Raw genomic sequence first — 13035 nt, 5'->3', positions numbered from 1 at the left:
TGCCAAAGAGGAACATAGAATAAAAAAGGTTAGAAAAAAACTCCCCAAATAGACTATCTGGCTACCAATGATGCTTTTAATATGAGGCTATTTTAAAATATTAAATCTTTCAATTCATTTCATGAGTATATTCAAGGATAAAAGAGACAGGTGATATCATTAAAGACAGATTAAAATGTTACATATTTGTGTCTTTTGTATGCCTAGGTTTTCCATGGCAAATAGGATCTAAATCAATGATCTTTGGAGAACTTTATCTTGTAGTAGTAGTAATAGTAGTAATAATAGTAGAACCCTCATGCAAAGCTGGAACTTTTAGGCACTGTCATTAGTGAACTATAGAGTATGTTGAGTTTGCAAACTATTCCATCAAGGGGGAAGTTCTCATTTTTGTGTAAAGTAATTTCTCACAACCTGTTTACGATTCTATTTCCTACTCATTGAATAACCTCACATCCATCCTTTACAACTGCTTTTCTATAACAAAGATGTCAGCAGCATCCTTCCTTTTCCTTAGATTAAAAAAGGGGAGAAGTTAAAAACAATCATGTATTGAATCATGAGGGAGATATCAGAAAATATGGCTGTTTATATCACTGCTTAGCTCATAAGATGTGTTGAGTTTATGGCAGGTTTGTTTTACTCCCAGGATAGCAGAACTGACCGTCCTTTAGTTGCATCATTTGGAAGAACTGGGCATTCTGCAAAATTACAGATGTAAGGCTAATGAGGTGGCAAACAAAGACTTTCTGGAGTGTTGTCAATTAGAGTGTGTTATCCAGCTGCAAATGAATATCTGAATATGCTGGAAATGATAAATGTTCACTTTGCTCTAGTGTCCTTGGCCAAAGTTCTCCATCCACAAGGGAAAACTGCAAGCTCATTTTTCCTCAGTACATTTAAGACATTGCATAAAGATCTCATAAATCTTTTTAAAAAACCATTTTAAAAACTTATCTTTTTAAAGCCCAATTTACTTACAAGTAAGCTGGGCTTTCATGATGAGGATATATCTGACTACAGCTATATAGAATCATTTTCTTAGCCAGCAACAGCTGTGCTGTTCTTTCTAAATAGTAATAATGCTTCCACATTGCACTTGTTTTTTATTGTTGAGGAGGGCTCTTTGTGCCTTTATTGAGTTACTTTGAGAGCAGCCTGATTTTTTTTTTAAAGAATGCACAATAAAACAGAAAGAATTTAAATTTTAATATGCCTTCCTTGCACCATTAATTAAAATGATTTATGTTTGGTTGCCTCTTTGAAATAGAGTGTGATGTTAGTACTTATTGGTTCTATGGTGATGTTTCACAACAGAGCGTCATTACAAAACAGGTTATCACACTCTTCCCAGTCTTAGTTTATTTACCTTGATGGCAGTACCTTTACTGAACTCCAGGAGAATACACTCTTCATGGGGCTTTCCAGGTGGCCCAGTAGTAAAGAATATGCTTGCTGATAGAAAAGACGCAGGTTCGATCCCTGGGTCGGGAAGATGCCCTGGAGGAGGAAATGGCAACCCACTCCAGTATTTTTGCCTGGAGAATTCCATGGACAGAAGAGCCTGGCAGGCTACGGTCCAAGGGGTTGCAAAAGAGTTGGACACAACTGAGCATGCATGCTCCCCAACCCTTCAAAGCACACTCTCACATTGTTCTTCCCAGTCCTCATTAGGCATTTAAAATTATATTTATTATCCGAACTTCCCATTATTATTTGTTTATTCAAAGCAGTCTCTTTGAACATTGGTGAGTCTGTCAAGGAGGAAAGGAAAGGGAGGCAGATAACCCGACCATATCTTGGTCTCATTGTTGAAAGCAACTCACTTTGTGGGATTTGGAAAAGGACTTCCCAAACACTAATGGCAGAGAACTTTGTATTCATGAGAGGAAAGGCATTGCACTTGTTCTATGATCTTATCGAAAAAGAAAGGGAAGAGTGAAAGGAAATCCCATATGTATTTTAAACAAGTTTTTGTACACCAAGAATGAGTTCTTGAAGTCTGTGGACCCTTAGGTACTTAGATGACATTGCTGAAATATTGGGCATTTGTTTCTGTCACTGGTAAGAGTCACTTCTGAAATACTACTTGATCTCCAGTCATTATACAGTATCTTTTTTTTTTAATCCAAGGCAGTTCACTGTTGACAGTTCTTTTCACTCTTTTCTGAATATCGGAACATATGATTACATCAAGCTGGCTGCAGGCTCCAGTGCTGACATTTTCTAGCGCAAAGAATGCCCACATCACTCGAACATTTGAAAAGTGTTAATGAGCAGATCAAAAGGACTGTTGCCTGAAGCAGCTAACTTTTTCTTTTTTTTTTAAATCGGCTCTCCTCCAAACTGAAATCTTCATTCTAGCAGCTAAGTAGATGAGATATAATCCTCTCTGATGATGATAATAACAAATGAAAAAAAAATTGGAGAAGAATCAAACTCTGCATATGGTTCATAAAGTGGTGAAAGTGTTTTCCAGAATCTTCAATATCGAGTTGAAGGATGCTAAGTAGAAAAAATCCTGGCAACTAGGCAATATTATGCCTTTTAAAATCTGCAAATTCTCATAAAATATGGTGCATACGAATACATCCTTTTCTGAGATGAGTGTTCTTGCACTATTTAATACAAGAATGGGATTCTCATGACTGTTATTTTCAATGTATTTGGACAACAACCAGGTTTCCTTTTCTCCTGCACTAACTTTACTGAAATGTAGGGACATCAGTGGACACAGACTTTTGCCATTTTTGTCTTTTGGATTGAATGACTTCAGATTATTTTCACTCTCCTTTGTTACTTATGAGGCTGTGTGGTACAATGGAGAGATGGAGCATTTAGAAATGTCAAACACACACAACATTTATTTCTGTTCCAACATTTCTAGGGCAATGATGTTGGGCATATGAATGAATATGTTATGTCCCTATAAATTGAGGATGATAGCATCTGTCTCATGCAGTTACCATAAATATTGATTTGTATCTGTTTGTCTATCTCTCTTATCTACCTATTCATCTATCTAACCATCTGTCCATCCCACCAAGTAGTGTACTTCTCAACACATCTTAAACCTTTTCTCCTGTACCCTTTCCCTTGGCAATCCAAACCTTATTTTAAGAGAATGTCATGTGCCAGAGAAAGTTGAACCCAGAGTTTGAACCAGCGTTCTGGGTTTAAATACTAATTCTAATGTTTTCTCTGTATATCCTTGGACAAGTTACTGAATTCAAAGCCTCCCTCTCCTTATATTTAAAATAAGCATAGTAACTGCATAGCATTATTATGAAAATGAAAGAAACATAGAGTGTGTGGCATATGCCAGCACCAATAAAATGTGGTTATTGTTAATAGTATTAACAGCACACAGATGAGCCTTGGGTCTGTTTCAGTTTCTGTACGTGATGTTATTTGTTGTGGTGGTGCTTGTGTCTCTTAATCTACAAGATTAAATTTTTATTTATGCAGAATTTTAAGGGTTTTTTTTTTTCCATTGTTAACAATGTAGAAAGTATACTTGCCAGGATTTCAAAATCAATTTAAATTTATAATAAGTCATGCATTTAGTCATACACACAATTAATTACACATTATTGGAAAAACAAACCCTAATGTTCTTTTCTGAAATAAGGTGAATACATATACTTGTAGACATATGGCCTACTTAATTACGTAAAGGCATAGAAGCAAAAGACCTGTTGGAAATATTGTGATACATATTTTGTCTTTATCATTCTATCAGAATTTTCATTTTGGAAAGGACCTATAGTGAATCAAATTTGTTTCCCAGATGAAGAAACTTAGCATGGGCTTATATTTTCCCATCTGTCTTTGAGTTCATTAGTTCTTGCACTTTATTGGTCAAAAGAGAAATTTGATACTTCACTTTCTTTGGAACTAGCAATATTTTATTTTCATGGAAATCTTTATCTGTTATCATTTATATCTTTTTTCTCCATTAAAAAAATAAATTTAGAGGTTGGCTATGAGCCTTTGCAAACATTCTCAACTAGTTCCTTCAACTCACTTTCAATCATGTTTTTAGTATCTGTTGTTTTCACAGCACTTTATTAGGCACTGTGATATTATAAAGAGGGAGAAATGATATTGCCCGTAAGAAATCAACACTTCTGAGGGATAGTTGAAAAATTCCAAAACAAACATATAAACCCAAATTGATGAAGCATGAATGGTTCAACTGGGTGGTAATGTTTATATTGTTAAAAGTTTTAAAGTTTCTAGATAATGGAATGAAAAGTTGGTAGACTATATGAAGGATGGAAGGGACTTAATATGGAAATGGTCATTTTATTGGGGGTAGCAAAGGGATCTTCAGTCAATCTGGATTTAAGAGGTACACAAACAGAGATTTTGTAGTAGAACGTTAGGGCTGAATTGAGCGCCATGCTAAGGCATTTGAACGAGAGTGCAGGAGGACTCATGCACTGAAAAAGGACTTTTTGTTTTCCGGGTTGTGGCTGATAACAAATAAAGAGTCTCTGATAAAGAAGGTAAAAATGCCTCTCATTATCCTGTTGTGAGGTTGTCAGCAGTGGTTAGATGAGGATTTTAAAATGAAACTTGATTTGCCCATATCGATGCTAAAACTCGATGCTATGCAGGATAATGAGCATGATAAATATGACATAAAAAAAAGAGGTGTTATGGAGGTGGATGTTCAGTAATTCTCAAGGGGATATAGGTGGCACTCGTGTAAAGAAACTGCCTGCCAATGCAGGAGACATAAGAGATGTGGGTTGCATCCCTGGGTTGGGAAAATCCCCTGGAGGAGGGCATGACAACGCAGTCCAGTGTTCTGGCCTGGAGAATCCCATGGACAGAGGAGCCTGGCAGGCTACAGTCCATAGAGTCACAAAGAGACACAACTGAAGCAACTGAGCATGCACACGCACATAGTATAATATAGGATTGGGGATACTGTTTCAGTTCTCAGAAATTCATATACCAGTACAAGATGTAAATTTAAAATCCTCACAAGGAAATGAAAATGAGTACCGTATATTCAACTTAGACTTAGGAATGGAGGTACCTTAGGCTCTTCCCGGTGAAAGAACGCTAGAGCACTTTATGATAATTTGCAAAACTGAGTAGAAGCGTGATGTGTAAGGTTCTTCCCCAAATTCAGTAATTCCTTGATTTCAGTTGTGGGCACTGGAGCATTTGATCCATTTTGACTAGAGAAAAGATCAATTAAGCTCCTATTGCAATCAATTAAACTTCTCGAGAGTCCCTTGAACTGCAAGAAGATCATACCAGTCAATTCTAAAGGAAACCAACCCTGAATATTCATTATAAGGAATGATGCTGAAGCTGAAGCTCGAATACTTTGGCCACCTGATATGAAGAACTGACTCACTGGAAAAGACCCTGACACTGGGAAAGATTGAAGGCTAGAGGAGAAGAGGGCAGCGGAGGATGAGATGACTGAATAGCAGCACTGACTCAATGGACACGAATCTAAGCAAACTCTGGGAGGTGGTGAAGGACAGAGGAGCAGTCCATGGGGTTGCAAAGAGTCAGACACAACTTAGAGACTGAACAGCAAACAACAAGCTTAGAAGAATATTGACCTGGCTGCATAGATTAGAATGAAGGATGAGTTAGAGATAGACAAGCAAGCTGCATGTATAATTAGCTACAAGTAAAACATGTAGGGGCTTCCCAAGTGGCTCTAGTGGTAAAGAACCTGCCTGCCAATGCAGGAGACATAATGAGACACAGGTTCCATCCCTGTGTCAGGAAGATCCTCTGGAGGAGGGCATGGCAATCCACTGCAGTATTCTTCCTTGGAGAATCCCATGGACAGAGGAGCCTAGCAGGCTGCCGTTCATAGGGTTGCAAAGAGTCGGACACGACTAAAGCGACTTTGCAAACACACACATGCAAAGCTTGTAGACATTAATGCCAAAATAAAGCTATGGTAATTATAGATCAATCCTAGTTTTCAATATGTTATTAATTAAAATGCATGGAATGAAGGTGAGGACTGCCAGGGGTGCATCTGTTTTTCCTGAGTACCATGCCTTTAATTAATGGCTTGGCCACACTTAAAATGCTGTTTATCAGTTCTAGAATCCACACTTTGAGATATTGTACAAATGAATACATACTAAAGAAACTGACCAAGATCACCCAATATCTCAGACTATTACATGAAAAATGATTGTGAGGTTTAGCTCTCAGATAATATATGGTTAGTATTCAAAAACAGGAAACCCTGTCTTCTGGAATTAAAAATAGTTGTCTGTGTGTGTGTATACATTTCACACTGTAGGATCAGGGCTAAAAAGTGGAAACTACGAAGAAGGAGGCTTTGGCTTCATTTAGGGGAAAATTTTTCAAATGATATGGGTTCCTTGCCAGTGGAATGAATTGCTTAGTGAAGTAGTGAATTTCTCTTTATTGCAGGAATTCAGACATAGTTGGATGACAACTAGGTGGGGATTTTTCAGAATAATGAAGTTCTGGTTGGATGCATTGGGGAAGTTGAAAAATATTGTTCTAGATATTTTTAAGATCCAAAGATTCTCGAGTTCATGATTTTAGGTAATGATAATGGGAATGGATATGAGAGGTGGATTATAAAGAAAGCTGAGCACCGAATAATTAATACTTTTGAACTGTGGTACTGGAGAAGACTCGAGAGTCCCTTGGACTGCAAGGAGATCCAACCAGTCCATCCTAAGGGAAATCAGTCCTGAATATTCACTGGACTGATGTTGAAGCTGAAGCTCCAGAAGAACTGAGTCATTAGAAAAGACCCTGATGCTGGGAAAGGTTGAAGGTAGGAGGAGAAGGGGCCAACAGAGGATGAGATGGTTGGATGGCATCACCGACTCAATGGACATGAGTTTGAGCAAGCTCTAAGAGTTGATGATGGACAGGGAAGCCTGGCATGCTGAAGTCCATGGTGTTGCAAAGAGTTGGACACGACTGAGTGACTGAACTGAACTGAACTGAACTGAATGGCAATGGAATGTAAAGAATCCTTCCTTCTTCCTGTCATCTTCCTCTCCTCCTGCCTTCCCTCCTTCCTTTCCCCTCACTTCCTTCCTTTTCCTCCCTCCTTTCTTCCTCTTCTCCTCTCTCCTTCCCTCCTTCCTTCCTTTCTTTCTTTTTCCCTTCTTCCTTCCTCATTCTCTCTTCTTCCATTTTCTTTTCTCTTTCCTGCCTTACTCCGTTTTCTCTCTTTCTAACTTCCTTTCTTCCCTTCTTTTCTGCTAGACACTTTGCTACGTTCTGGGAATATAATTAGGAACAAAGCAGACATAAAATTCATTCTTGTAGAAGTTACAGTGTTTTGGAATTGGATAAAATTATCAATTGTGATCAATGCTAGAGGAGAAGAAACAGGCATCCATGCATATTAAGGAATTCTGAACTACTTTGAGAAGACTGGGGAATTCATGGTGGGGAAAGGAGAGGAAAAGATAGGAATGTGGGGAGAAAGAGAGAGACAGACACATACACACTGCAGAGACTGGAATATTTCAAAAAGTCTATTGGACATGGTAAATGATTTGGTGAAGTCATTCAGAGGTGAGAATAAATTATAGATTATGAGGAAATTTTAAGGCTGCAATTTCAAAGAAAATGATTTACTTGAAAGAAACAGGGAAGACAAGAAGAAGAATTAGCTTGTAAATGAAGGTAATTAAGTTGGTTTTGACTCTGTTGAGTATGAAATATTGACTGATCTGGTTTTCATTTATTTTGGACATGCACATTGATAATGACGTGTGCTTCTTTTTTTTTTTTTGATTTGCCATACTTGTATTAATTTATTTTCTAGATTACTGTTATTTTATTTTTAAATTTTGTTTTATTATTGAAGTATAAGTGCTTTACGGTGTTGTGCTAGTTTCTGCTGTACAGCAAAGTGAGTCAGCTCTACGTATACATATATCCCCTTTCTCTTGAGCTTTCCTTCCACCCTCCACTCCCATCCCACCCCTCTAGGTCATCATAGAGCAGCGAGCTTAGCTCCCTGTGCAGTTTACCATTGCTGCTGCTGCTAAGTCGCTTCAGTCGTGTCCAACTCTGTGCAACCCCATAGATGGCAGCCCACCAGGCTCCCCCGTCCCTGGGATTCTCCAGGCAAGAACACTGGAGTAGGTTGCCATTTCCTTCTCCAAAGCATGAAAGTGAAAAGTGAAAGTGAAGTCGCTTAGTCGTGGCCGACTCTTAGCAACCCCATGGACTGCAGCCTACCAGGCTCCTCCGTCCATAGGATTTTCCAGGCAAGAGTACTGGAGTGGGGTGCCATTGCCTAGCTCTCTATTTTACACATGCTAGTTACATACGTCAGCGCCACTCTCTCAGTTCGCCCCTCTCTCCTTTCCCCTCGCCTTGTCCACATATCCATTCTGTATATTTGCATCTCTATTGCTGCCCTGCAGATAATGAGTGCTTCCTTTTTATAAAGGAAATGCATCTGTAGCATGATAACCTTTGTCTTATTTTACTACAGTATTATTTTAAGTCTTTATCCTCTCTTGGCATTTATTTCTGGGCTAAATCTCAAAATTCACAGATTTCTATCCTTCAATATTACCAAAATGACCTGGAATTTCATGTTTATTGATAAAATGAACTTGGATAATAAAAGGGTTAAGTAAAAATAACAGCCGTTCTTGTAGCATTCAAATGCTATGATGAATTAGTTTGAGATTCAATCAGTGTAAATTACTGTCCAGTTATATCCATGTGATTGTGTTTACTGCCTGTTTTTTTCTTCCTGAGATTTAGATCTAAACCAAAATTAGAATGATCAAAGTAGTATACATAAAAAAAGATTATGAGTCAGTTCTCTAAATATTTTTTCAAAACCTTTCATTATGGAAAATTTCAAACGTATGCAAAGAGAAAGAGTAAAATAGTGAATCTTCCATGTCTTCTTCAAACGGCTTCAGTGATTCTCAGTTATGGCTAGTCTTATTTCATCTGTAACCCTATTCACTTCCCACCTCAAATTATTTTAGTGAAAATACCAGAACTATATCATTAACCTGGAAGTGATTTAGTATATATCTTTAAAATATAAGCAGTCCGTAAAAAACATATTCAGGGATAGTTAGGGAGTTTGGAATGGACCATGTATGCACTGGTATATTTAAATTGGATAACCAAGATGGACTTACTGTATAGCACATGGAACTCTCCTCAATGTTACATGGCAGCCTGGATGGGAGAAGAGTTTGGGGGGAAATGGATACATGTGTATGCATGACTGAGTCCCTTTACTGTTCACCTGAAACTATTATAATATTGTTTGTTAATTGGCTATACCCCAATACAAAATAAAAAGTTTAAAAAATAAATAAAAACATACTCATGATAACAGGAAGAATACCGGTGCAAGAAAAGAATTCTTTGATGATATTCATTTTCAAAGCTACTCTTTTAAAATTTTAAGCATCTAATAACAGAATTGAAACATTTGACCTTAAGTGAAGTGGAGCAGTTATCTTTTCAAAGTTTTCCTTCTTGGTATACAGACTTGGATGTGTACCCGAATTATAAGAAGCTATTGGCACTTGGTCAGTCATTTTCTATCAGGATGGTATGAAAGTCCAGACACCCCAATACCAGTGAAGATCATTTAAATCAGATTTCAGTCTATATTCCTCTCACATAAAGAATTAGCCATATCAGACTTTATGAAATAATCCACTGAGGAAAGGAATCTTAGCCAAGAGGTTGATTTGTTTCTAGGAAAAAAAAAAGGTGGAGAAAGAGAGTATGTTCATTTCCCTTATCTCCTCCAATGCGAGCTGATTTTTATATCATCAATTTGCAAAGAATCATTGAATCCCAGCAGAAAGACTTTGCTAGTAAATACCCTCTCCATTTGAGGGAACAAGCTGTAATCTAGTGAAAAATGTTTGCATTTTAACATTAGAAGAAACACCTAGTGAAAGGTATTTGACAGTTTTCTTGTTATTCACCTGAAAAATGAAGCTATAATGTATCTATATCATAAAGAAAAAATGAGTGAATGTGCTGGTTGGTTAGCTAGTTCGTTAAAAAAAAAAAACTACTAGTAGTTGCTAGTTAGTCAAAAGCTAGTTAAAAAAAACCAGTTTCAAAGGGCAATAGGGGCATAAGTATTGAGAGGCTAAGTTGATCAGGGACATCTTTGGCACCACCACAGTGTTTTACTAATCTAATTATTTTATACATTCTTATTGTCTCTTCTTGATGCCACTGAAGTTCCTACATTTATTTTATTTTTTTTTTGTACAGGTTATCAAGGATCCTCCTCCACCACCACCTTCTGCACCAAAAGAGGTAAATGAGTGCTTAATAAGTGATGTGGGTATTTGTGTGTGTGTGTGTTTAGATATTATGCCCAGATATGATCAATTACATTGTTGTTAGGTAACTCTGATATATTGACTTTAGAGTTTATGAAAGTCACTTGTTATTTTTTAAACCTTGTGGTTTCTTTTACATGTTAGAAGATGGGACCTTCATTCATTGATAAACATAGACTGGCCATCAGGAGCAATAGTGCATAGAGATTTAATTTACTTTTTATACCAATATATGAATAATTTGCTGTTACTTTATTTACAAAAAGTTGGAAGATCCAAGCTTGCAGTTTAAAGATATTATTACTTTCTTCAGAATTATTATTACTTTTATATTATTGCTATATGCTGTATTACCATACTATTAATATAGTATATATTAAATAGTATATTACAAGTACATAGCATATACTAGTAATATTGTGTTAGCAAGAAGAAACATGACATTGTGCATTTTCAAAGTTCTCAACTACCTTTTTAGTTAGTACCAATTTTGCAGGGTTCAAATTTACACATATGTTGAGACTTTAAACGATCATTAAAATGTGGTCCTAATTTTAATGTTTTATCTTTTTACATGTGAAATGATGAATAAGTCTGGAAAAAACAAATGAAGTTCATAGTTAAGGAGCAACTTTTGGTAGCCTAGCAAAATAAGGTAGATTCCATGAATTGTGGAATGAAAGGAGCCCTTATATTCTGTAGAACTTCACTTGAAATTTATACATGTAAGCAGAAGTACATACATGTGCTATGTGTAATTTTTACTATATTTCTTCCATCAGTGGTATTATTCAGAAAAATATCTAAATGTGAGCCAGTTCTGACTAAGTAGCATTTTAAGAAATTAATTAAACACATTTTAAAAACTTGTATCTGCATAGGAGGAAGAAGAACCTCTGCCTACTAAGAAATGGCCAACTGTGGATGCTTCCTATTATGGCGGTCGAGGTGTTGGAGGAATTAAAAGAATGGAGGTTGGTATATCTTAAAAAAAAAAAGAAGCTGCAAATCTGGAATATGTATTTTTAGAACTATTAAGCCATGGAAACTACTTTTCACAGCTCAATTTCCCAATACCATCCAATTTTTCTTAACATGTGGTATTTTGGGGGGCAATTTTTTTCCATGGAATAATTCTAGCCATTTCAAAACTGTGCAAGAACTGACTTCATTAGCCAATGGATTGCATTGATAAGATGCCTGAATTCTAAAGGGCAAAACAAAATTAGGGATTTTCCTCACTGTTTTGGAAAAAATGACTACAGAGAACATCAGCTTTGAAGAAGCCAACTACTTAAAGTTGCAACAATGCTTGTCTTTGAAAAGATTCAGTAGTTAAGTTCTGTTTGGGGAGGAAAAAATGTTAAAATATTCAGCAGAGTGGATATGACCCTATCACAAATGTAGAGGAAGTACCTTTAAGGCTTTGTAAAAATAGGTTTTATATTATAAAGTAATTAGCCTCCAATTAAAATAAATAAATTTATATTAAAAAAATAAAAATAAAATAGTTTTTAGTTGCTACTTATGAATAATCATAATTAATATTAAATATCATTTATAGAGTATATTAAATTTTTAGATTGGCAAAAAGTATGGATTAAAATAGAACTTAAATATTATATCTTAAATATCAAATGAGGTCTTCTTATTACCACAGACATATTTTTCAATGTGATGGAATAATTAATAATAAGCAAGCCCTGTCGGCACTGACCCCTTAATAGTGGCAGAGATAAGCCAGCCTCCCACCCAAGGGAGCAATTGGAGGGATTTTCTTATTTATATCATGACTTTATTATTAAACACAGATCCTGGCAAAGCATGTATATTAGAAGATGTATGCAGGGGGAAATGGGTTAGACAGGAATTAGCACAGTGTGTTAGTAGTTGTCTTTGAATGGAGTGATTTTCAATTTGTGTTATGCATTTCCCTGCTTGTTCATGACCTATTTGTCAGTGAGCATGTACTAATTTATATCAGAATAACAAGCCTAATTCCATTTTGAAATCCACACATATAGAATGCCACATGACAGTGGGGTTCAAATACATTGCATACGTGCTCAGTTGCTCAGTCATGTCCAACTCTTTGCCACCCTATGGACTGTAGCCCGCCGGGCAACTCTGTCTATGGGATTCTCCAGGCAAGAGTACTGAAGTAGGTAGCCACTCCCTTCTCCAGGGGATCTTCTCAACCCAGTGATGAAATCCACGTCTCCTGCATTGCAGGTGGTCCTTTACCATCTGAGTTCAGTTCAGTTCAGTTCAGTCACTCAGTCGTGTCCGACTCTTTGCGACCCCATGAATTGCAGCACGCCAGGCCTCCCTGTCCATCACCAGCTCCCGGAGTTCACTCAGACTCACGTCCATCGAGTCCGTGATGCCATCCAGCCATCTCATCCTCGGTCGTCCCCTTCTCCTCCTGCCCCCAATCCCTCCCAGAATCAGAGTCTTTTCCAATGAGTCAACTCTTCGCATGAGGTGGCCAAAGTACTGGAGCTTCAGCTTTAGCATCATTCCTTCCAAAGAAATCTCAGGGCTGATCTCCTTTAGAATGGACTGGTTGGATCTCCTTGCAGTCCAAGGGACTCTCAAGAGTCTTCTCCAACACCACAGTTCAAAAGCATCAATTCTTGGGCGCTCATCCTTCTTTACAGTCCAACTCTCACATCCATACATGACCACAGGAAAAACC

General features: G+C 37.1%; 1 protein-coding gene across 1 annotated transcript in view; it reads left to right on the top strand.

The window, feature by feature from the left end:
• Window positions 1-13035, top strand: part of ANTXR2 (ANTXR cell adhesion molecule 2) — a 181661-nt gene that overhangs the window by 85509 nt on the left and 83117 nt on the right. The window contains exons 13-14 of the mRNA XM_040237178.1: window positions 10267-10311; window positions 11219-11311. Of these exons, the coding sequence (XP_040093112.1) occupies window positions 10267-10311; window positions 11219-11311 (138 nt within the window). The remainder of the gene's footprint in view (window positions 1-10266; window positions 10312-11218; window positions 11312-13035) is intronic.

Source organism: Oryx dammah, unplaced genomic scaffold (assembly GCF_014754425.2).
Source record: "Oryx dammah isolate SB20612 unplaced genomic scaffold, SCBI_Odam_1.1 HiC_scaffold_3, whole genome shotgun sequence".
Lineage (NCBI taxonomy): Eukaryota > Metazoa > Chordata > Mammalia > Artiodactyla > Bovidae > Oryx > Oryx dammah.
Note: the sequence above shows the minus strand (reverse complement) of the source record. Positions and strands in the feature narration are given on the sequence as shown.